Genomic DNA, 26,762 nt, shown 5'->3' on the forward strand with positions numbered 1-26,762 from the left:
TATAAATTTGATTGATTTGACATTTAAATTTTTAGATAAAAGAAAGATAATGTGAATTCTACGTTAATTGAGCAAAGATCATTATAAGAAACAATACGCAATCTTGCCATGGTAGACAACTAAAGAATCAATATACAATATGAACATAATCTTGTCTTACGTATCAATTTCTTTATTTTTTTACTTCCTTTTTTTTTTTTATAATTCTCTAATTTTAAATTTCTAGGTGACATACATTGTTGGAAAGTTGAAAAACCTATAAAAGAGTTTTGACGATTGATAATGTGAATATGGTTCACCACTTGTTATCTTATGTATACTCTAACAACCTTTCAAGATTGCCCTACCTATACGGCCCGTACATTGTAAAAAAACCATCTAGGGATCCGTACTAAATTTCAGGTGCCCTAAACGGCTCGTTTAGGGTTTCGTGAAGGGTCCCTGGCCTGTTAACTCACTCTAGTCTCTCTCGAAGTCCTAGGTGTTACAATGACATAGCATGAAATGTTAGCAAATATTGAGCAAAAAAAAGAGTATTGAAGCAAAACTATAACATTTTCAACCTATAAGATAGAGAAATCTAAGCCTATAAAGAATAAAGCTAAAATGGTCAATTCATGAATGCATAGTTTGATAGTGAAAGATATACATATATAAGTTAATTTTTATTTTTTGTATCTCCCATCTTTTAATACCTTATAAAATCAACATCAATAAAAATTTGTAAAAAATTTGAAGGTTGATATTTATTTGATACATTGACCCTCTATAAATCTAATTCACAATACATACTTCTATTACCCTCATCATACACTACTCTTTGTTGTATATCACAAATGGCAAATACTCTACCAATTTCAATAAATTACCACAAGCCAAAACTAGTAGTTCCATCAAGTGTAACACCTCATGAGACAAAACGTCTTTCTGAAATAGATGATCAAGGGTTTATTCGATTCCAAATCCCCATACTAATGTTTTACAAATACAATTCTTCAATGAAAGGTAAAGATCCAGCAAAAATTATCAAAGATGGATTATCTAAAACACTTGTGTTTTACTATCCATTAGCTGGTAGACTCATTGAAGGGCCTAATAGAAAGCTTATGGTAAATTGTAATGGTGAAGGAGTCTTGTTTATCGAAGGTGATGCTAATATAGAGCTTGAAAAATTAGGTGAATCTATTAAACCACCATGTCCATACTTGGATTTACTACTTCGTAATGTTCATGGTTCTGATGGAATTATTGGTTCTCCTCTTTTGTTAATTCAGTTAAATATCCTCATCTTTTTTCTCTTTCAAAAGACAAGTGTTGTTGTAATATATATATCTGTACCATAAATACAATAAATTACAGTTGTAAATAAAATAACATAAAGTGAATAAATAATTATTTAGGTGGAGACGCGGATATTTTGCTCTCTTTTAAGGAGATGCAAGCTCACTGCGATATAATCTACACCGATTCAGCAGTATCGCTCTTGACTTGTCTCCTCCAGAATACAACATCCCAACGATGTGTACAACTCAAGCAACGTCGGATTAATTGAAAAGTCAAAAGTTTCACGAAAAGAACGTCTTCCTTAAACATATACACAGTGAATATAGATAGTTGAATACTTCGGAATATTTTCTTTGTAGTCTCAATTCTCTCTTTCACTACACTAACCTCAATATAAATTGTTCATCTTTTCTTACATTAGGTCTCATCTTCTTGAGATACTTCACAAAGAAAGAAACACCAATATTTTATAGTTGAAGACATCTTCCATATAATTAAGGTGGAATGAGGGGTAGTAATGTCGATCGGTAGATAAATGTGATAGATATTACATGAGTTACAAGAACAAATAGTCATCTTCTACCATACGTTATACCACTAACTGATGCACTTAATATTTTAATAATAAAATGAATATAGACCAAGCATTCTACCTTCTTTATTCAAGTTATATATTAATCATACTCTTTCTATAAATGGTTAAATTCTTAGACTAATATATATATATATATATATATATATATATATATATATATATATATATATATACCTCTTTGAATAGGTGACTCGTTTTACTTGTGGTGGATTTGCTGTTGGATTTAGAGTTAATCACACAATGATGGATGCTTATGGCTTCAAAATGTTTCTAAATGCGTTAAGTGAATTAATTCAAGGAGCTTCAACACCTTCTATATTGCCTGTATGGGAAAGACATCTCCTAAGTGCTAGATCATCACCAAGTATTACATGTATTCATCATGAGTTTGATGAGGAAATTGAATCAAAAATTGCGTGGGAATCTATGGAAGATAAGTTGATACAACAATCATTTTTCTTTGGAAATGAGGAGATGGAAGTCATTAAAAATCAAGTTCCTCCAAATTATGAATGTACAAAATTCGAGTTGTTAATGGCATTTTTATGGAAATGTCGTACCATTGCTCTTAATTTGCACTCTGATGAAATTGTTCGTTTGACATACGTTATTAATATACGTGGAAAAAAGTCACTCAACATTGAATTACCAATTGGTTATTATGGGAATGCGTTTATTACTCCAGTTGTTGTATCAAAAGCAGGTTTGTTATGTTCAAATCCAGTGACATATGCAGTTGAATTGATCAAGAAAGTTAAAGATCATATAAATGAAGAATACATCAAATCATTGATAGATTTAATGGTTATTAAAGGGAGACCAGAGTTAACAAAATCTTGGAATTTTTTGGTCTCAGATAATAGATATATTGGATTTGATGAATTTGATTTTGGATGGGGAAACCCCATTTTTGGAGGGATCTTAAAGGCTATATCTTTCATTAGTTTTGGTGTTTCTGTTAAAAATGACAAAGGAGAAAAAGGTGTTTTGATAGCTATAAGTTTACCTCCATTGGCCATGAAAAAACTTCAAGATATCTACAACATGACTTTCAGAGTCATAATTTCAAATATATAAGGCTTTTTCCTATTTGAAAGTACCTGTATTTTAGTATTTTGTTTCAATTTATGTGACAGTGTTTGAAAAAATAAACAACTTGTTTGTATAAATAATGGTGACTTAGTTTTATGTATAAATCAACTGAATTCCATTTACAATTTACATAAATTGGACACACATATTTGGATAAGTACAAGGAAAAAAAGTTTTGAAGTACTTATCAAGCAAAGATTCTATGATGATTTAAGATTCCACATTGTTGATTTCTCCTGAAAATAGAAACAAGAATGCAAAACAAGTTAGTGAGAGCTCAGAAAACTCAAACATTTTGTATATCAATGTATTTAGTAAGATTCATGACTATAAACTAATAAAACGTTTGCGTTGGAGGAATCTTAGTCGCTTAGCTGGTTGGCTGGTTATCTGAACTATCACCTTGTTAGTGAGTTCGATTTCACCATCTTGTAATCAATCCCCTACCCCCAAAAAAAGATGGTAATTACCTAAAGAAAAGAACTGGGATAACATATTGAAGCTAGTTTCGAGATTGAATATCTAGAAAACAATACCGTGCATGCATTTGATGAAGTAGTCCAGTTCCGAGAAACATATTGCACTCTGAACCAAAGGCGATGGTTGTTGGAATGCAAAAAAAGAGAAACGGTGACGATCAGGATCATTTCTAGGCTTTGCAGTCTCAACCAGCCTCATAAATCCTTCTCTATCATAGCACGGAAATGCATTCTGACCAGCAACAGTGATCTTCTTATCCCATGCTGAATTTATTATCTGCAGAAACGTACAGGAAAGTGTTTAAGACGCAAGAAAAGGAAAAATGAACCTGGGCTTCACTGCTCTCTGAGTGATATGCCCTGAGGGGTGTATCTACGAATCAAACTTCTTCTGTTTGCCTCTTTAAGAGAGTTCTCGGAGGAATGTTAAGAAGCCAATAACCTGCCAACTCAAGCCTTCTGGATCTGCTAACGCGTCATCAGTTTCTGGAACCTGAAGCCCTGAGCTTACAAACTTTATTGTTACAGAGTGCTTTTTGAGAACTTCAAACACTGGAGAATAGCCATCCTGGTTCGTTGGGTTGTAATATCCAGCTGTGAGCTCTGCAGCATGGCTGCTCGTTCTGTACCACCAATAAATTGATGGAATCTGCAGAAAAAAGAGAAATCTAATTCACCAGGAAAAAGTATGCCTCTATCCAAGTTGTTCATTAGGATACTGTCAGTCTTTTAGACGAACATTTACACTTGTTCAACTACCTAGAACACCATCAATGTGCACCAGCTAAATCAATTTGAAAAGCAACAAATAACTCAAAGGAAATATGTTACAAGTGCAGTGTTTCATTATTTTATCATGCTCATTTTTCCTGAATGCTTTATTAACACTTCCTCTATTATCTGTCATGTCTTCTTTACTTCCGTATATTTTTTGATGTGTTACTTAAGCTAAGGGTCTTTTGGACACAGCATATCTACCTCCAAGAGGTAGGGGTAAGTCCGATACACTCTACCCTCCCAAGACCTGACCTGTGAGATTGCACTGGGTAGGTTGTTGTTCCCTCCCTCCCTCCCCCGAACTGAACCAGAAGGTATTATCAATTCCACTTCATGAAGGTCAATCCAATTTACATTTGACCAGAAACATCTTAAATATTTTGACCTACTATAATTTTGCTACTTTAGTATTATTATTGGTCAAAGTGATCCAAAGTAAAGAAAGGCTCTCGAGTTGGAAGCTAAGAGCATAAACTACCAATTTTGAACTATTGGAGATGAAAAGAATAGAAATTAATAAATAGAAAGAAAAAAAAAGAGCAAAACAGGAGTAAGAAAGTATAACGAGCTGATTTAGGCCCATATGTATACCTTCACGACAATTTGTATCCCCTCAAATGCAAGACTTGCCAGGGTGAGAACGTTATTAGCATGATCTATTAAGACCTGTCTATACCAATGGAGGAAAAATCTCCCATAGTAGCTATCATAATCACCTCGCTCACAGAAGAATCCAGTTTCATGTGGCTTAGCATTGTAAAAACCAGCATTATCAGGACCTTTGGCCCAGAAAGAGTGTCCCCTTGATGTTGCAGCTTTTCGAAGATTCTGCAGAGAATATTTATCATAGCACTGAAACAGAAAAAGTTGAAGCCAATTAGAGGGGGGGACAATCAAATAAAATAAAAAGGGTTTTAAATTCATGTTCAGGACACCATTATAATAGTTATCTAGTTTAAATTTTAAAGGGAAACACGCTATTAAATTATACAAAAACTATCCACTTAGGTTAAATGAAGAACCATTCAGTGTCAGACTCAGACTACGCATTTTCAAGTACACCAAAAATATCAAACAAACTCAGGGAACAAGATAAGACTGTTTTCTAAAACTATAGTTGGTGAAGACCAAGAAATATGACCAAATTACGTAACAAATCATATATCATAGCATTCCTATAACAGATACCTGAAACTCACCAATACCAGGATACCTCCATCCCATCCTTTCAGAAAAGGAAGGGTACTTTAGCTCCCCAGAAGCTCCAAGTCCAATTTCAACAGCAGAAATTAGACCATCAGTGAACAAGTCATCAAATTCAGTGCGGAAGCTTCTCATCAAATCAAAGTAAACCTGCAATTTTGGATTTCAAACTAGTGATCAAAATAACTAATATTTAGTTACAATTTAGACAATACCACTTTATTTCTTTTTAGTTTTCACTTTCGTCTCAGCATCAGCAAAGGCAATCAAGGGGAGAATACACTCTTTTATGTAGGAAATGATACATCAATCAGACTTCTATTAACAAAAGCCACATTACTTTTCACTTCTAAAACTAATCTTGTGGAAGTTCCTCCGAAATACAAATTATTCATTATCCAGTTGACAGTACAATTTACATGATTGGATGATATGTATAAGAGAGATATTCCCTTCAAAGAATCAGGGAATGTTAGCTTTGCTCATTTGAAAGGAATAAAAAGAAAAATTAATACCTCGATGGCAGTTCTACCTCTTAATACTCGTTCTTTGTCAATGCCCCAGGATAGGCATTCTGTGTTCCTTCTTCCTTGATGATCTGTGAAGAATATATCCTGATTGTCTTTGCCTATCTCCAGAACCCACTGAGGAAGGGATATGAACATGCCACCGGTATCACTTCCTCCATTTTCATGAAATGCCATTACAACCTTGTGGATAAAAGAAGAAATACCATATCTATTATTGGGAATCCGTCCATAAATAGCCTAAATAAGCTCAACAAATGTCCTAATGCAAACATAAAATGGGAACGTATATTAATGCACTTTTTTCTGGTTCAATTACTTTCTCCTCAAGGAGTGAGGGGAGTACTATTCCAGAATATAGATGTAATGAGGCATCGTACGAATGAATAGCTAGTAAGAAACTCAAATGACTAAAGCAGTAAGGCCAGGGTTCGTTCCACCAAAGGATGACTAGTATAAGACTCGTTAGAAATTTGACGAATCAATAAGAGTATAATATAAACAAAGAGTGGTTTAAAACCTGTAGTTTCATATTGAAATCACGGATTATTTTGAACAATTCTCTGTAGCCAGACCACTCATATTTTTGAGGCACCCAGCTTTCAACGATGCCCCACCAGCAATTTACCACAACACCATCAATTTTCAAAGACTTAAGCTGTTGCAACTCCTGTTTAACACCATCAGGATCCATCAACTGGCAGAAATTGTTGATTACACCACTCTGCTACAAACAAAGACATGATCTAAGTATGGGTAATTAGAATGAAAATGTAATGTGTATAGATATGATGTCAACTGTTCCATTATGTTTCATTTTGAATGGTGAACATGGAAACACAATTAAAATGAGGGAGAAATCTGAAAGCTTGGCATCCTCCTTTTATGTGTAATGACGAACAAAAATACATTAAGGAAAAAGCTGCTTACAGAAAGCATAACAAAAACAGGGACGTATTGAGTCTCTGAAAAACTACCTCCATGCTCCCCACAGTGAAGTTCTTGCATGAGCTGCAACAAATAACTTGTTAGATATCCTCCGATGGGAGAATAAATGTATCTAGTATACCAATCTTCGCTTAAAAATAGCTTACAAATATACAAGCAACCATGTTTTATCAAGAACAACTTAGTCTGTTCTCTGCCAGCTGAAATAAAATCATACTACTAGACTTCTTCAAAAAAATAAAATCATACTACTAGGGTCTTTGAAGCATGAATAGTTGATCTCAAAATAAACTTCCAAAATGAATGTGAGATATTAAAAGAAGAAAGTCAACATTAAGATCTTTCACTGTTGTTGCGAGAAAAGTCAAAACCACTCAAATAAATATGTCGGAAGTGGAACAAGGAATTATTACGTCAACTATGTCATCTCAGACGCAGCTTAAGTAGCATGAACACAGACACAAAATATTTTGAGAATTTGCGGGCATGACTCAAACAAGAAAAGAAATTGCATCCTCATATATGACTTCATATGTAGCTTCAATCTACCAAAAAAAAATCAAAAAGAAAACATGAGCTGCAGATCCAACATCAATTTCACAGGTGCCTGCATTATATTTAAGTCAGTCAACATCACTTACAAATAGAGAGACAGAGAGAGAAAGAGGATGAAAAGAAAATGCATCTAAAATCCTCCCAAAGACAAACGAACATAAAACCTGATACTAAACAACTCAATATAGTAGCAACTCTCCACTACCCCTCTGATTTGGAAAATAGACAATATGTATCTTCATCAGTTCTCATTATGCTAAAACAATTCAATTAGTTGACTTAACAGTGCTACATTGCAGTCTAATGAAAGGATGGGAAAAGTTTAAGATGGTGGAATACATCATGATAAATAATAAACCCCAAAGCCACGTTGAACATTACTTTTAATATACAGCATCCTCAACTTATAGGAACTTGATTTACCTGGCCTGCCTCTAAACATCCTGTAGAATTCATTGGACTGGTACTTGTGAATTTATCAACCTTCGTGTCACTTTCTGTGACCACAATAGAATCAAAAGATGCTGGCGATAAACTCTCATTGATCCTAGTAACTGATGGCTGACAGTCCACAGATGCTCTGGTTGAGCAATTTCTAAAGGAACTGCCAGAAACTGGGCTCTCAACAGACATCACCTGATAAGTCCCCTATGAAATTTATTCAGTGATAATGATAATTAAGACATCATTTTTGTTGGCAGTTTAATATTTAAACAGAATATCAAGAAGATCAAATGCGAATGAGACAAGATGTTATCTTTGCAACAGCAGGTGCAGTGAAAACAAAGTAACTCCAAAATAAAATATGAATTGTTATGTATTATTTCAAAGCAATGTATTTTCAGAAACGTCTTTAAAAAGACCATATAAACATAGATTAACGGATTCATAGTCTTCCAAACGCATTGACTGATTGAAGGTACATACCTAACAATGAAACCTACAATCCCAAGACAAAGTGTAATATCTGTTAGTGGTAAATGGTAATAACAAACGAGTTTGGTTGTTGTATTTTCATTTTTAGTTTGTACATTCTACAAAAGAAAATAATGATCTCCTCAATTATTACATTTACAGTTAGAGCACCACATACACCAAACTATAAGGTACATCATTTAGACTTTGTACGCTGTTTTTTCTTTGTTTGTTTGTTTTTTCTATTTTTTTTATAGCATATACTTTGTAGGTCTCATTTCTAATTATTATAAGAAACTTCAGTTCTCTTTTCATCATCCAGCAAATTACACCATCAATCATTCCTTTGGTGGAGTATACTTCAAGATGGCAACTTGTCAAAATCATCCAACATTTTTTTCTCTATTAAATTAGATAAAATTTAACTGTTTACTTTTTTCCAGTAAATTCAGTTTCTTCGGGTAAATATTAGTAATCTAGGAAAGACTTCACATTCGAGAGTAAATTCTACTTAACCCATTAACCTTCGGGTTTGGTGAAATACTTTAAAAGGCTTGGGGAAACAGTATTTCATTCGGATTAGATAGCACAAAGAATCTCATGAACTTCAGAGTCAAGGAGAAAAATAGAAGTCATTCACCGGAATGCCAGAAGGACAAAATGTAGTGACATCTCTCACAACACAGAAGACCAAGAAATATGGAAGAATGACCTAAAAACTAAAAACCTTGTCCACAATGTTGACAAGCTAAAGTAAGATTTTCAAAAATTGCAAAGAGTAACACCTTTGAAAGAAGGGTCAAGGTATAATAAATTTTGGAACTCTAGGAAAAAATCGCACAAAGCGAAAAAGCCAAAGGCATGAATATTAAATTAATACTATTGCATATTTATTCTGTTTACGACAACAACGAACTGGTCTAATCCCACAAGTGGGGTATTGGGGAAGGTGGTGTGTACGCAACCTTACTCCCACCTTATCCCGAATATATTCATTCCTAATCATATCTCTCCTACTATGCCCAAATATCAATCTCAACATCCTTATTTCCGCTACTATTATCTTCTAGAAGTGTGAGTTATTGACAAGCCAACACTCCACCTCATACAAAATAGGTGATCTAAGAACCACTTTATAAAACCTCTCAAACAACATACTTGATCTAAGAACCACTTCATGAAACATACTTTTAGTCTTCATGGCACATTCTTATCACATACGACATCGGATGTTAGCTTCCATTACATCCACCTCAGTCCAATGCGACATGGAACATCATAGTAAATCTCCTCATTTCCTTGTATTGTTGACCCAAGATACTTGAAATTTGGAGATGACTTGTGTATCAAACACATCTACCTCATGAATTATGTCACTAATCTTGCACTTCAATTACTTTGTCTTAGTCTTGCTCATACTGAATCCAGTAGACTCCAAGGTCTGTCTCCGATCCTCGGACCAATCGTCAACACAAAAGACATATCAATCTATGATGTTTTTTCTATAAGAGCGGTGTCCAGCTATTTGCATGCACCTCGCCTATTCCACCAAATACCTATTATCTCCCCCTGCACAAGTTCTGGTAACTCTCTCCCACCAAGGCTTAGGCGGATAGCAACAAATGACCTAACATCTCGTCTCTGCAAAAATTTGAACACCCCCCCCCCCACCCCAAATCTCCCAGAGTTTTACCCACTTTGTTGAAACCTAGACTACACCACATGGGCCAAAGGGGTTATCTATCACATTGAAGAGGTAAAAGGGGTGCAATATAATGGATTAAGTGTAATTTACTCTATGCTTCAATAACTAATACTATTTCTATCTCTCAAATTGGTTTCAGTAAGTGCATTGCATATAACACTAAAACTATCAAAAATTATCAAAGGTTAACTGTAAAGATTCAAACTTTGGCAAAAGAATATCATCTAAAAATCCATTCAGTAGTAAATGTGAAAATTTGACACATAAATTAGAAGGAAGAGAGTAATTTTAGTAAATATGAACTCACCATATTTGAAGCATTATTCACAGGAGCAGGAGTTTGTCTAAAGGTGGTACCATCAGGCTCAACAGTCCAACCAGCTTGCCGAGCAAGTGCAGCAAGTACATCATTCATATCAGCACGAACAGGAAGTGGGAAATTCCCGTACTGACGAAGTCCAGCAAGCATTCGGCTCGTAATTGCTCGCCGGTGACGTTCTCGTAGTTTCGTTCGTTCCTTCTCCTTCTCTCTCTCTTTTCTGCTCTTATTAATAGTTCCGGTGGCAGCAGCGGCGGCGCTTGTGGCGGCGAAGCCGCGGGGACGGCGAGGTTGGGGATTGGATTGGGGCTGAAGATGGTGAGTCGGGTTTGGATCATCATTCGGGTTGGGAAATTGGGGATCCGGATCTTGGGTATTCGAAATGTGGTGATGGGGATTGCTCATTGTTGCATGTCTTCTTCAATTTCCTCTACTCTTTTATAGTCCCAAATTTTAGAACTTTCGCAAAAAATCAAATCGAATCGAATAAATTTAAGTTGGAGAGAGTGATTCGGTAGCGTTATGTTGTAACGTAGTTTATGTTAATATATTTTTTGAGATATATTTTATAATTGAAAAAACGAGAAAATCTGAATAAATCAAAATGGAAAATTGACTTAATTAGTTTAATTTGATTCTAACATTTAAACAATCTATTTATTTAATTAGATTTTCATTTTAGGAAAATCGACTTACACAAAATCATAAAAACATCTAATTTCAATTTTGAAAAGAGGCAAAATTATGTTAAATTAACCATCATTCTAAAATTACTTAATTCTTGATAAATATGAATTAGCATTTTTCTTATGAACAACTATCAAAATTATGTCATTTTTGAAATGATCCTAATGCTTTCTTTTGTTAATTTTTTAAAATAAATAAAAATTGCTCAAGAGTTTATATAATTATGAGACTATTTTAAATCTACTTAACGGGAAAAAAAAAACATTTTAAAAATTTTCTCCTTTTAAATACAAAACATCAATAAATATATATATATTTTCGGCGGTGAAATTTAACTTTTAGAAATATATTTGAAACGTAATAATAATAATAATAATGTAGCAAGTCTTTCACAATGGAATTTGGGAGTATGATATGATATGAATAGGCAAGTTTCAACATGAGTATCGGATATTAGGTGAAAAACAAAGACAAACAAATAAGTATAATATTACTAGTAAATTCAGATTGAGTACAAAATATGTATAGATAAAATGCATATACAGGGATCATGGATATACAAATTAAATTATCTTGATATTATAATTTCTAGACTAATTTATCTCAATAAAAGATGGGATAACATACATAATCCCGTGTTAGAAGAGATAAAAAGAATCTTAAAATTAAACTTATAATAAATTTTATACTGTGAAATATCATATACGATAAATCAAATGCAATATTTTTGCCGTAAATCAAATCAAATATTCTAACAAAATATTCTAAAAGCACAAGTGTTTCCTACAATTTGGACGAATTAAATTGTATTGAGTTAATAAATATATGAGTTAATTCGTCCGTCAAAAAATTACTTGAGCTAAAATTTTAGTTATAACTTAATCTGCTCAATTGTTACTAAAATTTAAATGTTTTGTGCTTTTATAAGTTTTTATTACTTTATAAGCTTATTATTTTTTTATTTTTTATAAAATAGAATATCTTCTTAATAAGATTTCTCACATATTCATTTGAGCTAAATAAAATAAATTGAGCTATTATATGGGGTCTATTATATATAGTTGTATAAGGTATCCTTCATTAAATAGTACTCTTGACTTATAAGGCCAAAATTGGTAGGTAAAACTTAAAAGCAGGTCAATTTTCTGTATTTATATGTGTTATTATCAGGAAAAATGAAATTAAAAAACAAAATTGCAAAAAGTTTTTAGCTAATAAAAGTATTTTAGTATTGCAGATGCTATTATTAATTAGTTAATTTTATCACATATTCACATTCATGCATCTTAGAAGAATGAGCATCCAAATTCATCCCTCACCTAATAATATTGACTTATTTTTGGTAATATTATATCATATGTAAATTTATGTATATATAATACACATCGATCGATAGTACAATGTTATTCTCTTTGAATCAGAATAAATATGTTTTTGAACCTTCTTTTTAAAATTTCTTCATAAGTTACCTTTAAGAATTGAGATGACTTAATCTAATTATTTTGAAATACTAGGTTTTGAATCCGTGGAGAAATTTCTTCAAATTTGTGGTAAGCTTCTTATTCAATTTTTTTTTTTGTGAAATATTTAAGTTTTTTGTTAGAGAAATTGAAATCTTAAATATAAAGAATTTTATCTATTTTATAAATTGGACAACAATTTGTAATCTTTTTCCAAATAATTGTAATCTTCGATTAATTTCAAAGGATATCTTGAATTTCAAGACCTTTGACAAGCTTTTTTTTGTTTTTTTTTTAATAAGGTATAAGAGACATTAGGAATTTTCCTCTTTTCTTAATTTAATAAAACTTTAATTCATTTACATATGTTTTATTTGAGCTTATTAAAGCTTCAAGATTTGCACATAAATTTTAAATTTTTATTTCAATTTATTTTGTTGAGATATTGTGAGTAGCTTGAAGTTTGGTGAAACATCACCTCAACTTTAAATTAATTGTTGTTATATTGATTTTGTTGCTACTCTATGACTTGCTTTTTTGGTTTATGTCTTGAAGACACTTAACAAATTAGTTATTATTAGAGGGTATAAATTATAATTTTATAGTTGGATTATGAATATGTTAAAAATCACATTCTTGTTATGTGGAGTATTTTTATAAGATAATTTTAGTGAATTTTGTATATATTCTTATTTTTTTTATATTTTTTTAGAAATTATTTATTTCGAATAATTTTAAAAGGCTAAAAACTTCTTATTATGAACCGAAGAACATAATAAACAATGAATGGATAATAAGTGAATGTGTAAATATAGCTAAATTACATTAGAATTTACGCGTTCTTTTTCAATGGACATATGAAAAAAGAAATAGATATCGCTAAAATCTAGCTTGTATTCTCTATTTCACCTGAATTATCAATAGAAAAATGACTCCAAATTGTCGATTTTTTTTTAAAAAAAAAACAATAAAGTTTATTTCCATCACATTCTTGGAATCAAAGGTTTTATTTTGATTTATGAGGTAAGAAATCCACAAGGTTCAAAGAAGAATTTATTCTTTTTTCTTAAAAAAAAAAACTTTCTCAAATTTAATGTTGCTTTTTTGAAGAGAAAAAGACAAAACTAATAGGCTAATGTATGTTTCTTCTTAAATATACAATATACATATTGCATATTTTGTCATTATTTTTTGTAGATTTTATAAAGCCTCTAATGATTTATTTTAATTTGTAGTCGAAGCATGGAAATTACAAAAATATTGCAAGGATTATGCCTAGTGATTTTTTGTTTGATTATGCTAAATGACAAAGTTGTAATTGGAGAGGGTGAAACCATGGTTAATTTAACTATTCTTGAAAGTGCAGTGTCAAAAGGAGCTGGTAAATATCTTTTCTTATAAAAATTTAACTAATATATGATGTTCGACGTAATGTGTGTATATATATATATATCGAAGTTAAATTCCTTAATTATTTTTGTAATAATACTTTATGCAATTACAAAAAAATTAAATTAATAGACAATAACGATGAACGAGTCATTATCCAACTTTGTCTAGTTAACGGGCTGAAATGAGTTTAATGATGAATATGAGATAGCTAAACACGAGTCGATATATAATGATTTAGGTTTAAGATAGGACTAAATTTAACTTGATTAAGATAGATGAGTTAATAAACAAACGAGTCATTTAAACTTAAATGAATTAGACGAATTACATATTTATAAATTAATTTTACCACTCTTATTTCGATTTTATTATATGCTTCTAGTTTGCTTGGATGGGACTCCTCCAGCATACTATTATGAAAAGGGATATGGAGAAGGCGCTAATAATTGGATTATCTACTTTAGGGTAAGAGTCATGTAAAATTATTTTTTCGTTTTAATTTACGTGATATTTTAATTAATTTTCTTTTTTATTAAAATTTTATTTTGAATTTAGGGTGGAGAATGGTGTTATAATGTAATAGATTGTGTTGCTCGTACAACAACAGAAAAAGGTTCTTCAAAATATGCTCTAAAGCAAAGATCATTTTATGGAATACTTAGCAACAATAAGACAATTAATCCAGGTAAAATATATTTAATTAGTAATTAAAATAATAATAATACAATAATCATGTTTTCATTTAATTATATATTAATTTATGTTTAATTTTTTTTTTTTTTTAGATTTCTACAATTGGAATAGAGTTATGGTTATTTATTGTGATGGATCATCCTTCACGGGAGATGTTGAATTAGTAGATCCGGTACATCATCTTTTAACTTGATTATTTCGCATTAACTAATTTCTTACAAACTAAAAGAATTGGGAGTACTTACATTGATTTTTTCCGTTTAATTAGTCAAAATATTTTTTTGAAAATACCTATTTAGAAAAATAAGTTTTTTTTTAAAAAAAAAATTAAAAATATGAAAAATAAATTCGATGAGTAGCTAGATTATATATATAAAATATTTTTGAGATAATATTTTCTATTTACTTAAAACAAGAAAAAAATATATATTATCATAATTAATCAACTAAGAATTTTTCTAATATTATGCTAATGTTTTTATCAGATTAATAAACTTCATTTTAGAGGTGCAAGGATTTTTCTTGCGTTGATTGAGAATTTCTTGGAGAAAGGAATGAAGAATGCTAAAAATGTATGTCTCTGAATTATTGATTTTTTATTTACATGTTTAATTATATTATATTTAAATATAATATTTATTTATATAATTGTTATTACTGACCCTTGTTTTCTAAATGTTATGTAATGTCTCCGTTTCGTTTTGATATGTTTTATTTGAATGGATGATTTTTTGAGAATAATTTTTTTTACTTTAGGATTAAAAGTAACGTTTGTGTAAACTCTATTATACCAGACTTCATATTATGTGAAATTATATATTGTTATTAACTATTATATTACGTCTTAATATTTTGAGTGGACGATTATTTAAGTTAATTTCTCGAACATTTTCCAAAGTGTGTTAAAGTCTTGTTTGGCAGGCCATTTTAAGTGGTGGTTCAGCTGGAGGATTGCCTGCTTTAATCCATTGTGATCGTTTTAAAGCTCTTCTTCCTAACTCAGCTAGAGTTAAGTGTCTTGCTGATGGTAGCTATTTTCTCCACAGGTAAGATTTAACCTAATTAAGACTCGACGACACGGATCGTAGGCATTTCTCGGGTTAATTTTGTTAGATTAAAATCATTCTGTATTCTATGCAGAAATCTAATAAAGCAAACTTAGAAAGATAATAAATCAGACAACAAATATATATATATATGTCAAAGGACGAGAAACAATAAGTTAAGAAATGAACATTGACCCGAAAGGCTCCACAGAGTTGTTGTATGCGGGTACTACGAGGCCCACGACTTTCTTGATCGCCTCATTCGGGTTAAGATGTGGCTAAAGTCTCTCCACTATATAAAAAACAGTACAAAATATCAATAGAAATAATAATTCATAACCAACAAAGTTTGCTCGTTTTCGGTCTAACACTATATCTGTATAAAATATAATTTTGACCTTTATATATAGAGAGAGAGTATAGAAAGTGTTTGCTCATTTTTTAGGTCAATGCTATCTACTATATATGTATAACATATAATTTTAAACTTATATTTATCGTGTAATATTAATTTGAAAAATCGCGAACACCCTTAATTGTTAATTTGTGTAACAGGGAACAAATGAAGGAAATGGCATTCATGGATACCGTTAATGAAGGACTGATCAAATTACATGTACAATTCCTCTTCTTCTATTTTTTTTTTTATAAAAATAAATATATAATATTCCATATATATCCTCACAATATATTCAATATTTGTTTGTCTAATTTATTTTTTAATCAAATGTAGCATTCAACCAATATGTTACCATCATCTTGTACTTCAAAAATGAACCCGTCCTTGGTAAGAATCGATAATTATTTATTTTCTTGATCGAGCTCGTTGAAATTAATGAAACTAATATGTCTAATGAATTAATTGCAGTGCCTTTTTCCACAATATTTTCAAGAAGGAATCAAGACACCATTTTTCATAGTCAACTCAATGTTTGATACATTTCAGGTTAATTTCTATTCTCATTAAGTTTATGAAAAAAATTACTAAAATTTAATTGATATCAAAGTTTCTTAATTCAAAAAAATTAATTATATCTCTGACATGTCTGATTATTTGTGTTTGATATATATTTACGATTATTTTAGTTTAAATAGTTGAATAAACGATTATCTCGATTAATTCTTATTATGTTTTTTGTGTGGGATTAAAAATTTTATTTAATTTTTTTTCAGATAAACAAGACTTTTCCTGGTTATTATGAAAATCTTTTTAGTAATACATGCTCAACTTCTCTTGTTAAAACTTTACAAGGTTAGTAATAATTTCATAATTAGCTATCCCTAATTGTCAAATTTGTATTTAATTAATTATGAATTAAACATGTGGAAATTTTGAAATTTAACCTCTTTTTTTTTTGTTTTATTTCAGATTTCAAACAAGATTTTACAAATGCGTTACCTAAACAAAGTAATTCTTCATCAAGAGGAATGTTTATTGACTCTTGTTTGATTCATTCTCAAATAACAAGTGGTGTTGGTTGGAATGGATTCTCCGTATATAATAAGGTCAAATTTTTTTTATCATTCTCAAAGTATCTGAATGAATTTATTTTATTTTATTTCAATCTTAAAAAAAGAAAAATAATTTAAACTTACGATACAATATATGATTATTTTTTTGATTCGTCTCCGACCTTATTTAAGATTTTTTGTTTTGTTTCAGACAATTGCAAAGACATTTAGTGATTGGTACTTTGATAGGAGTCATGAACAATTGATAGACAAGCCAGATTTGCCATTAAATTGTTACAATTTTCCCTCTATTACAAATTTTTGCCCCTAAAATATGTACAAAAAAAGACTCAAATATATATGTATTATTATTTTCAGAAGATGCAATTAATTTATGGATTTAGTTTTATGAACTTTTGTGTAATTTCAAACTCTTGCCAGTGGCGGATCTAGGATTTTAAGGTTGTGGGTGTTCTGAAGTGAAAATTTAAAAATACGTGTTAAAAATAAAATTCGAACCTTGGTACAACAACACTAAAAGAGTCTTAAGTATCCACCCAAGATTCATTGGGTCAACTAAATCATTTATTCATTGGGTGCTCTATGTTAATTTTATACAAATATCTATCAATTTCTACATAGATATATACATATTCCGTAACAAAGTTAATGGGTGCTCGAGCACCCGACGACCAACATGTGGGTCTGCCCCTGACTCTTGCCCAATGTTGGGAGCACTTTGTTTGGATGGTTATTGCATATTGTTTCATAATGTATCGTAGTATTATATTGTGTTGTACACGGTATTGTTATAATAAATATAGTGGTTGATAAATTGTATTGCTCTCTGTCGTTATATATGTGATATGTTCATGATTTGAATGATAAATCTATAAAAAAAGTAGGGTACGGGGTAAACTACTATGAAAAGGTAAAGGTAAAAAATGAAATATAATTATTAAATAATAAAAAGAGACAAAATAAGAAGAAAATATTAATAATAACATGATCACACCAGATCGATCATTATATGTCATTACTTAACGATGAATTTAAACAATACCAGTACGACAGATAACAACCATCTAAACAAGATGTAAAACGTGTGATAACAACCATCTAAACAAAGTGTTTAAACAATACAATATAACAGATAACAACTATCTAAATAAGGTATAAAACGTGTAATAACAACCATCTAAACAAGGTGTAAAAAGTGTTATCAAGAAATGAAAAAAAACACTTCTAGATTGCTATAATTATAGGACACCTTTTATTTTACTCCTAATTAGATATTTCTATAATTGTAAGGATATTTATTGTGAGTTTATTAATATCACTAGTTTCAATAATTTTCACGAGTAAAGCTAATATAGCAATAAATATTATTTCATTATTAAGTAAAAAATAAATTTAATTAGATTTGAATAAAAAATATCAATAACGAAATTTAAAATATCAAAAATCAAAGTCAAAGAAAAGATATACAGTTGGTGAATGACAGCTTGATTCAACAATAGCTCTAACGGACTAAATTATTTCGAATCTCATCGGAAAGAAAGTGACAAAATAATCCTAAGTTTGATAGAATATTAATATAATTAATTCCTAAAAAGTGATTTTTTTTAAAAAAATAAGTGAGATTTAAATTTACAAATTAAAGCATTTAAAATTATTGGGCTATAACACATTGTTGTGTCAGGGGTATTCAAAACATGTTATTTAACAATTAAGTTTATTATTTTACTGATATACATTCGTTCGAAATTATTTGTTATGTTGCGCTTATTGAAAGTTAATTTGATTAATTTTCAATGATAAATTGAATCACATTAATTAAATATTTTAAACAAAAAAATTAGATATTTTCAAAATAAATATATTTTTTATCTTTATTGAATATCACAAAAGATAATAAGAACAAAAAAATATTTAACGTAAATAAATTAAAACATCTACTAAATTATTAATTTAGATATTCATCTTATTCCGCGTATCGAACGAAATAATATTATACTCCTATATGCTTTAAAATAATCACCGTCGTTCACGTGCATGCCTCAAGAATTTAAAATCCATTTAAATCATGGATTGACTTTCTTTGGCTCTTGCTCTCTCTATGGTCCTACTTGGATAAAGTGATAAATGGAGAAGAAAAAAAAAAGGACAAAACAAATGTCTAAAATGAAATTTAAAAAACTATATTGTATTAGTAACTTTTTAAAATAATAATTTTTTGTGAATAGTTTAGAGTGGAAAAAATAAAATTAACTTCTTGTTATTATTGAAATTTAGCTTTAAGTTGAATTTCGAAATTTCATAGATAAAAATATTTTCAAGAGTTTAAATCTAAAAAAAAACAGATTTTTTTTTAAAGAGAGGTATTGAAAATATACAAGTTACATTTTTAAACCATCGATAATCTTAAAAACATTTGCTACATAGTTAACTAAACTTATGTACATCTTTGATCTAGCAACATACGTTAAAGTACAATCTCAAATTCTGATCAAGTTTATTAATACTGTTTTCAACACTTTTCTCGACTACTTATAAGAGCCCCACACTCATACAAAGTTCGAAATCACTCGCTATGTCACTATTGAAGTTGTTTTGAATTGTAACTTTGTAAGCGTCTTATTATCCCACTAAACAATTTTAAACATATATTATTATATCATTTTCCAATCATCCCTAGATTTTAAGTAGCAAATGTGTTCACACACTTATAATTACACAACACGTGTTAATTTAACAAAATAATAATATAATAATATCAATTCAAGATTGTTTGATAGGGTAATAGAACCTCTGTATCATTAAAATATTTTTTAAAAATTTGAAATAAGTTCAAATGTCAATTTATGTCTTTTCTCTTAAACAAATAAAAGTATATTTATAAAATTATCAATAACTAAAGACTAGCTAATATTTCACATCAAATTCAAAATCGTTTTCAAATAATTTCTCTCAATTTTTTCTTGATCTATCAAACGTCTATTAATATTCCATTTTCAAGGGTCCGTTTAACATAATTTCTTATCGTATTATTATTATTATTGTTGTTATTATTATTTTTTCAAATAGTTACATTTAATATGACAAAGAAAAAAAATCTCAATTTTCAAATTTCACTTCAACTGTTTTGTCCATTCATTGAATGGAACGCGTTAGCTGATAAAGCTTCCATCAAGCACATGGTTTTTGTCTACACTTATTAGCCACCTTTTTATTTTATTTTTAAACAATAATAATATATTTAATATATTTTTACGATAAAATTTAAGAATTAAAGTTATATTTTTAATGGAACGTTAGTTCAAGAAATATATATCAAAGCAAAAGAATATCAAAGTAATAATAACAATATATTTAATGTATTTCTACATGTAAAAGCCGAAAATGATAATATTTGTATAGATCTTATCCATTTTTTAAAAATAAAAAGAATAATTTCGATATCAATATATCAAACATTTAAAGTAGTTTAAAATAAGAACAAACAAAAGCATAGAAATATTAATAACATTAACAAAATAATATGATAATCAAAACATATCAATTAAGTAAAACTAATTTTTTAAGCCACTTACAAACCCTTTTTTAAGTTTAATAATATTTTTATATAAGAAATCTCTATTTTTATGTATAAAAATATTTTCTTTTATTCTATTTATAATTGGCCAAAAGCTCTTAATTCCTCGATATTAACAACTTTATTTTTTCTTAAACAAAAAGTACATAATTAAACCACCTTCGAAGAAAATGTGTTAAAACAAATGAATGTGTGTCGGCAGCTTCCTTTTTTTTTTCTTTTCAATAATTTAATTTCTTTCTTTATTCTGACATATTAAAAAAACCTACTTTATTCTTCATAAAAAAAATAAATAAAGAGAAAACTGAAAAGATTCTTATTCTACAATACAACATCAAAAAAAAAATGAGTAAAAAGCATGTTAATTAAGATTGGAGTCTTTGTTATTATTTTTATTTTTTTGGATTAGTGAGTTTTTGTGAATTGAATTTATTTTTCTTGATATACTATTTATACTTAAAGTTTAACATATTGTTAGATTATATATTTTTTTTTGGGTGAGTGATAAATTTAAGATTATAAAATTTATGATTTTTTACACTAATGTGGAATAATAAATAGTTTTGCAATAAAATACTTATAAATATACAGGTAATGTCTAATGTATATAATTTGGTGATTTGAACAAAAAGTTATTGATTTTTCATGAATCTACATGATATATATTAGATTGATCATTGTTTAATTATTTAAAGAATTTCTAGGGAAGATTTTTTGAAAATCATATAACATATTCAATATTTTTTTAAAAAATATATATTAAATGTTTTGAATTTAAAACTACTTTACTAAAGGAAGTTTTTAAAGAAGCTTTCAAAATATATCTTTTGAAAATCTTTAACAGACAATATTTTTGGATAAGTTTTCATAAGAATTCTTCAAGAATAGTACAACTTAGTAACTGTTAAATATTACGACGGGATTGTAATAGAATAATAAAATTTTATTCGATCTTTATTTAGAAATTTTAATTGAATCTTCCTAAATAAAGAGTCGCTCTGCCATTTGTTAACCCATGCTTTATTTTCAATATAAATTTTTTTTATGCAAATTTAAATTTAAATCAGTTTCAAATATAAATACTGAACCCCATGAAATATAAAGAAACCATTAAATGTTACAAAATTAAGTCAACATGAAAATTAATTTATGACATTAAATTACATTAATAGGGAAAAGAACTCATGAAGTCATTATATATAAATAAAAATACTCCCTCATTTTTATTTATTTATCCAATTTTTAATAAAACGGCTTTTTTTTAATAATATTTCAATTTTACTACGTATTTCACAAAATTAAAATAATTTTAGTAACATATTTTTAATTTAAAATCATAAAATTTAATTTTTTAAAATAATTTTTAAAATTTTATATCAAATTAAAATCACATAAACAAATTACGATGGAAGTATATAACTTTTTCTTTTTAAGTACTATAAATATATGCTTCTTTCTCACTAGTCTCATCCACCATTTGCTTTTGGGACCCCTCTTTATTTTGTCCAAAAATAATAATACTCACCAGCTGTATTTATTATATACTGCAAATTTCAACAAAAATAATTCATATTCAGATTTTATTTTTCTTCCTCAAATCTTTGCTATTCCAGGTAATTAATCATATACTGAACTAATATTTCAATTCTGTATTTTTTTAGTAATTTTTACTTTTGTTGGTTCTGAAATAGGTTTGTTTGATTTATTCTTTACATTTTCTGTATCATATGTTTTAATTGGAAAAAAAAGAAGTAGTAACATTAATGGTGTAAAAAGAGAATTTTTTGCTAAATTTGTAATATAAAAATTATTAAATCTTTCTAAAAATGATATGTTTTTTCTTTTCTTGAGTTCACTTAAGTTTTTAGGATTTTTGTGGTTTTTTTTTTTTGGTTATTTATATTATTTTGTTTACATAAATTTAATTAATATATGCAGGATGGTAAAAGGGACAATGCAACTATTGCTACGTGCAATATTTACTTTGCTAATTGTTTTAATTAGTGAAGGACATCCAGTTGAGATTACTTATCTACAAAGTGCAGTAGCTAAAGGAGCTGGTAAGAATTTCCTTTTTTTCAATTAGAGTCGGAGCTAAGATTTTGAGTTTACGAGTTCTAGATTCTAGAAAAGGGGTAGCTTAGTGTGTTTTAGATATACTCCCTCTGCCCCATTGTATGTGAGGCAGTTTGATTCGTTACTGAGTTTAAATTTTTTTAAAACTTGTGATCCAAAATGAATAATAGAAATTTGTGTGGGTGTAAATCATTTCATTAAGGGTAAAGTAGATATTTTACAGTTAAATTATTACTTAATATAGAAATGTGAATGTGTCATTCTTTCTAACTCTGACTAAAAAGAAAATAAGTCACATAAATTGAGACAGAGATAGTATTACTTATACACATATACTTGGTTATGGGTAAAGTGAACTCGAATTTGGTAGTTGAACTGTAGTTCCGCCCCTGGATCCAATGTAGAAGTCACGGATTTGGTATAACCCCTGACTTTGATTCGAACGTTACGTATGTTTATATGGAAAACAAGATTCAACAATGTGAAAATGTGTTGATTTATTTTTTATGTCAATGTTGTGTTTTTGCAGTATGTTTGGATGGAAGTCCACCAGCATATCATTTTGATAAAGGATTTGGAGCTGGAGTTAACAATTGGTTTATCCAACTTGAGGTTTGTCTCATTGGATCATTTCTCGATTTGTTCGTATCATCTTTGTTAGGGGCCATATTAATCTTCTCTGTATTGTTCCAATCATCTCCGTGGTTGTTAGTCTTATTTCAGTCCAATCGTTAGCCTTTCCCCTTCAAATTCTTGAACTAAGATAGTCGAGATATGCATAAGCTGTCCTGAATACCCCGTTATTAAAAACTAGACTGAACTTTTGCTGGTGATTATTTATGAACAATTATTTGGTCCGCGTACATGAATTTGCATTTGAATTCATCCGATGACTCTAGGGAGGAGCATGGTGTAATAATGCCACGACTTGTCTTGAACGTACAAAAACACGATTGGGATCATCTAAACTAATGGTAAAGACAGTGTCTTTCTCAGGAATTTTGAGCAACAAGGCTAAGTTTAATCCAGGTAGAGCTTTTCACCCTTGTTCGTATTATACATCGTTTTAACGCCTTTCAAACATTATTCTGATTGATTGTGTTTTGGAAATTGTAGACTTCTACAATTGGAACAGAATTAGAATTAGATATTGTGATGGATCATCCTTTACTGGTGATGTTGCAGCAGCCGATCCGGTAATTCTAATGTTAAAACACTATACAATTATTGATTTGATATAAACAACGAGTTGTGTTAGTATCGTTATATAATTGATTGTTAATGGACATGTTGAATCGTGACAGAGAACAAAAGTATTCTACAGAGGAGCCAGGATTTTTTCAGCTGTTATGGATGATTTCTTGGCTAAAGGAATGAAGAACGCTCAGAATGTACGATTGATGCATCAATTGGTTACATATTATTGCAGACGATTATATATATGCTCGTTGTGACACATCGTTTTTTTTTCTAATCGTAGGCTATTCTTGCGGGATGTTCAGCTGGTAGTTTGGCTGCAATTCTACATTGTGACAGATTTAAAGGTCTCCTTCCATCGAGTGCTAAAGTAAAATGTCTCTCAGATGCTGGGTTCTTTATCAACACGTAAGTGTTCGTGTTTTGTTATTTTAATCGTGGCCAACTCTCACAATTCGCGAGAAATTTAGATCTTCGAGTTGCTACTTAGTATATGTTTTTGATTCTCTTGTTGCAGGCAAACTATTTCTGGTACCTCTCATATTGAAAAGTTCTACAGTGAAGTTGTTAACACACATGTATGCTTCGTTAACCTATATACTCCCTCCGACACTCTTTCCCTTTTTAGTTAGTCTCGAAAAGAATGACATATTTCTATATTTAGTAACAAGTTAAACTTTAGTCTTTTCGTTTTACCTTCACTGAAATGATTTATAGTCACAAATGACTTGTTTTTTTAGTTCATTAGTTTCAAAAATCTTTCTTCCGTCCTCAAAACTCTGTGAGAGTAATTCTCTTATCACGTAATCTGTTGGTTGTAATGTTCTTTCATACTAAAATTGATGTTCGGACCTAAAATGAACTCTATAAAATTTCGTGTTAAGTCACTATGGAAGTTCTATAGGTTCGATTTTACTCGTACTAAGTGTGTTACATTATCTTGGATTCAGGGTTCTGCGAAGAATTTGCCTCAATCGTGTACCTCAAGACTGAAACCGGGATTGGTAAGAGAAGTTCCTTTCACGAAATATATCTTCCCTTTATTTGATGCATCGTCTTAATGCTAAAACACCGCTATGTTGCAGTGTTTTTTCCCACAAAACGTTGCGCAACAAATCCAGACACCACTTTTCCTAGTAAATGCAGCGTATGATTCCTGGCAGGTCAGTTCATGTCTGACTTTCCGCTGCATTAGAATTTAGTCTTTGTTATCTCGGAAGTTATTTTATATATGGATACACTATATATGAAGACGTTCTGGCCCTTTAAAATCGTTGATTTTTGGTTATACTTTGTTCTTAAAATTTTCAGATAAAGAACATTTTGGCTCCTGGTGTTGCTGATCCTCATGGAACTTGGCGCAACTGCAAGCTTGATATATTGAAATGCTCGTCCGCTCAACTCCAAACTATGCAAGGTTAAGACTCTTGAGCCCTGTGTTGTTCCTTCATTCACTCGGAGTACATCGTTAATCTATAGATACGTATATGTTGGTTATTGAAGTGTATGATCATTTCATCTAAAAAATGAAGTTATTAGTGGAGAAAACATACTTTTATTATTTAACATGCAAGTGAGAATTCATTTTAATAATGGGTGCAACGAGATCCGATCCCTTAACTTCTTGTGCTGATACCATATTGAAGTGTTTGACCATATCTAGCTCTCAGACTTTTGGATGAGATGATTACACGCTTCAATTTGGTAAAGGAAAACAACCTCGACAAGATTATAGTAAACAACAATATCGAATCAGCCTGTCCTTTCTTTGTGGGCTAACACTTTTAAACTAAAAAATAACTAGTTATAGTAAGCGTGAAGACGCTAAATCATATGGTAATATTTACATTTAGAAGGTGTTTTTTACACTGTATCTAATACATGGTGTAATTTTTTCAGCTTTTAGGTCAGAGTTCTTGAAAGCATTGAACTCACTCGGCCCTTCCTCAACGCGAGGGTATTACATCAATTCTTGTTATGCACATTGTCAAACCGGAACACAAGAGACATGGCTAAGGGATGACTCACCAGTATTATCTGGCACGGTACGCAATCATGAACTCAACTATTTCAAATTTACATTCATTATACACAACCACAAGCCTCTCTACCCCGTAAAGGTTGGGGTAAGGTCTGCATACATTCCACCCTTCTCAGACTCCACTTGTGGGAATATAACATACTGGTTATGTTGTTCTTGTTGTTTATCATATACAAAATTATGTCATTCCGTTATTGACACTTCCAAATAATTTGTGTTCTTACAGACGATTGCCAAAGCAGTCGGAGATTGGTATTATGAAAGAAAACGATTCCAAGAGATCGATTGTCCTTACCCATGTAACAAAACTTGCAAGAACAGAAATTTTGAATAGAATGCTCTTCCGTTTGATACGGATAACATAGATGATTGATGGAGAAGTTTGTATCAGTACACACAAGACTTGCAAATTTTGTGTTGAGGGAGAAAAAGAAAAAAATGGAATTGAAGAAGTGTATCAAATATGTACCACAATAAGGGAAAGCCAACTCTGCATAAAATTGTGTGTTTTGTTTTCCCCATAGAGAAACTATTATGTATCATTTTGTTTGAGGTTAATATTATGTATCTTGTTATAATCTAATTGCCTCTATTTATGTCACAATTTTCATTTATAGAGTGTCGATTTGACTAATCTTCGAAGCTAACTGAATACTTTGTTTCATATCTGCTTTGAGCAAACAAAGATATATGCTTCAAAACTAATTTCACGGAATATCTCTAC

The 26,762-nt window shown here is 30.0% G+C and overlaps 4 protein-coding genes across 10 annotated transcripts; 3 read left to right on the forward strand and 1 right to left on the reverse strand.

Annotated features, from left to right (window-relative positions):
• Window positions 1–75: 75 nt before the first annotated feature.
• On the forward strand, window positions 76–3,075 carry AAT (alcohol acyl transferase). Of its 2 annotated transcripts, none has more exons than XM_069287627.1 (2): window positions 76–1,272; window positions 2,064–3,075. In XM_069287627.1, exons 1-2 carry the CDS (start codon window positions 837–839, stop codon window positions 2,954–2,956), a joined length of 1,329 nt encoding a protein of 442 aa, XP_069143728.1. In that variant the 5' UTR covers window positions 76–836; the 3' UTR covers window positions 2,957–3,075.
• On the reverse strand, window positions 3,018–10,918 carry LOC101251494 (beta-amylase 8). 6 transcript variants are annotated; one of them, XM_069288082.1, is made up of 11 exons: window positions 10,388–10,918; window positions 7,884–8,108; window positions 6,888–6,968; window positions 6,478–6,681; window positions 5,946–6,140; window positions 5,416–5,580; window positions 4,819–5,079; window positions 3,893–4,099; window positions 3,508–3,727; window positions 3,374–3,414; window positions 3,018–3,207 (listed from the first exon to the last, which is right to left on the reverse strand). In XM_069288082.1, the coding sequence occupies exons 1-10, from the start codon at window positions 10,802–10,804 to the stop codon at window positions 3,407–3,409; spliced, it is 1,983 nt and encodes a 660-aa protein (XP_069144183.1). In that variant the 5' UTR covers window positions 10,805–10,918; the 3' UTR covers window positions 3,018–3,207; window positions 3,374–3,406. The 6 variants fall into 6 exon arrangements, with proteins under 6 accessions (XP_069144183.1, XP_010324505.2, XP_010324503.2 ...); XM_010326203.4 differs by having other exon boundaries at window positions 6,478–6,684; window positions 10,388–10,910; XM_010326201.4 differs by lacking the exon at window positions 3,374–3,414 and having other exon boundaries at window positions 6,478–6,684; window positions 7,884–8,096; window positions 10,388–10,911.
• Window positions 10,919–12,220: 1,302 nt separating this feature from the next.
• On the forward strand, window positions 12,221–17,542 carry LOC101248898 (pectin acetylesterase 8-like). The gene is made up of 13 exons (XM_004244634.5): window positions 12,221–12,636; window positions 13,782–13,927; window positions 14,321–14,403; window positions 14,494–14,623; window positions 14,724–14,803; window positions 15,117–15,203; window positions 15,553–15,677; window positions 16,233–16,293; window positions 16,411–16,464; window positions 16,546–16,623; window positions 16,851–16,929; window positions 17,047–17,183; window positions 17,341–17,542. The coding sequence occupies exons 2-13, from the start codon at window positions 13,789–13,791 to the stop codon at window positions 17,458–17,460; spliced, it is 1,173 nt and encodes a 390-aa protein (XP_004244682.3). The 5' UTR covers window positions 12,221–12,636; window positions 13,782–13,788; the 3' UTR covers window positions 17,461–17,542.
• Window positions 17,543–22,158: 4,616 nt separating this feature from the next.
• Window positions 22,159–26,621, forward strand: LOC101251798 (pectin acetylesterase 8). Its single transcript, XM_004244395.5, has 13 exons — window positions 22,159–22,337; window positions 22,663–22,784; window positions 23,330–23,412; window positions 23,700–23,829; window positions 23,917–23,996; window positions 24,105–24,191; window positions 24,281–24,405; window positions 24,515–24,575; window positions 24,948–25,001; window positions 25,083–25,160; window positions 25,309–25,414; window positions 25,897–26,042; window positions 26,265–26,621. Exons 2-13 carry the CDS (start codon window positions 22,664–22,666, stop codon window positions 26,370–26,372), a joined length of 1,179 nt encoding a protein of 392 aa, XP_004244443.2. The 5' UTR covers window positions 22,159–22,337; window position 22,663; the 3' UTR covers window positions 26,373–26,621.
• Window positions 26,622–26,762: the final 141 nt, after the last annotated feature.

Source organism: Solanum lycopersicum, chromosome 8 (assembly GCF_036512215.1).
Source record: "Solanum lycopersicum chromosome 8, SLM_r2.1".
Lineage (NCBI taxonomy): Eukaryota > Viridiplantae > Streptophyta > Magnoliopsida > Solanales > Solanaceae > Solanum > Solanum lycopersicum.

Excerpts from the sequence above, each read along its gene's own strand:
- LOC101251494 (XM_010326200.4), bottom strand. The coding sequence starts at position 10,804 with ATGAGCAATCCCCATCACCACATTTCGAATACCCAAGATCCGGATCCC. Across the intron at positions 3,728-3,892 it reads CAGAAGGCTTGAGTTGGCAG|ATAATAAATTCAGCATGGGA; the intron begins GTTATTGGCTTC and ends ACGTTTCTGCAG. Across the intron at positions 3,208-3,507 it reads CTTCATCAAATGCATGCACG|GAGAAATCAACAATGTGGAA; the intron begins GTATTGTTTTCT and ends TTCTATTTTCAG.
- LOC101251798 (XM_004244395.5), top strand. The coding sequence starts at position 22,664 with ATGGTAAAAGGGACAATGCAACTATTGCTACGTGCAATATTTACTTTG. Across the intron at positions 24,192-24,280 it reads GAATGAAGAACGCTCAGAAT|GCTATTCTTGCGGGATGTTC; the intron begins GTACGATTGATG and ends TTCTAATCGTAG. Across the intron at positions 25,161-25,308 it reads CAGCGTATGATTCCTGGCAG|ATAAAGAACATTTTGGCTCC; the intron begins GTCAGTTCATGT and ends TAAAATTTTCAG.
- LOC101248898 (XM_004244634.5), top strand. The coding sequence starts at position 13,789 with ATGGAAATTACAAAAATATTGCAAGGATTATGCCTAGTGATTTTTTGT. Across the intron at positions 13,928-14,320 it reads TGCAGTGTCAAAAGGAGCTG|TTTGCTTGGATGGGACTCCT; the intron begins GTAAATATCTTT and ends ATATGCTTCTAG. Across the intron at positions 16,294-16,410 it reads AAGGACTGATCAAATTACAT|CATTCAACCAATATGTTACC; the intron begins GTACAATTCCTC and ends AATCAAATGTAG.
- AAT (XM_069287627.1), top strand. The coding sequence starts at position 837 with ATGGCAAATACTCTACCAATTTCAATAAATTACCACAAGCCAAAACTA. Across the intron at positions 1,273-2,063 it reads TTCTCCTCTTTTGTTAATTC|AGGTGACTCGTTTTACTTGT; the intron begins AGTTAAATATCC and ends ACCTCTTTGAAT.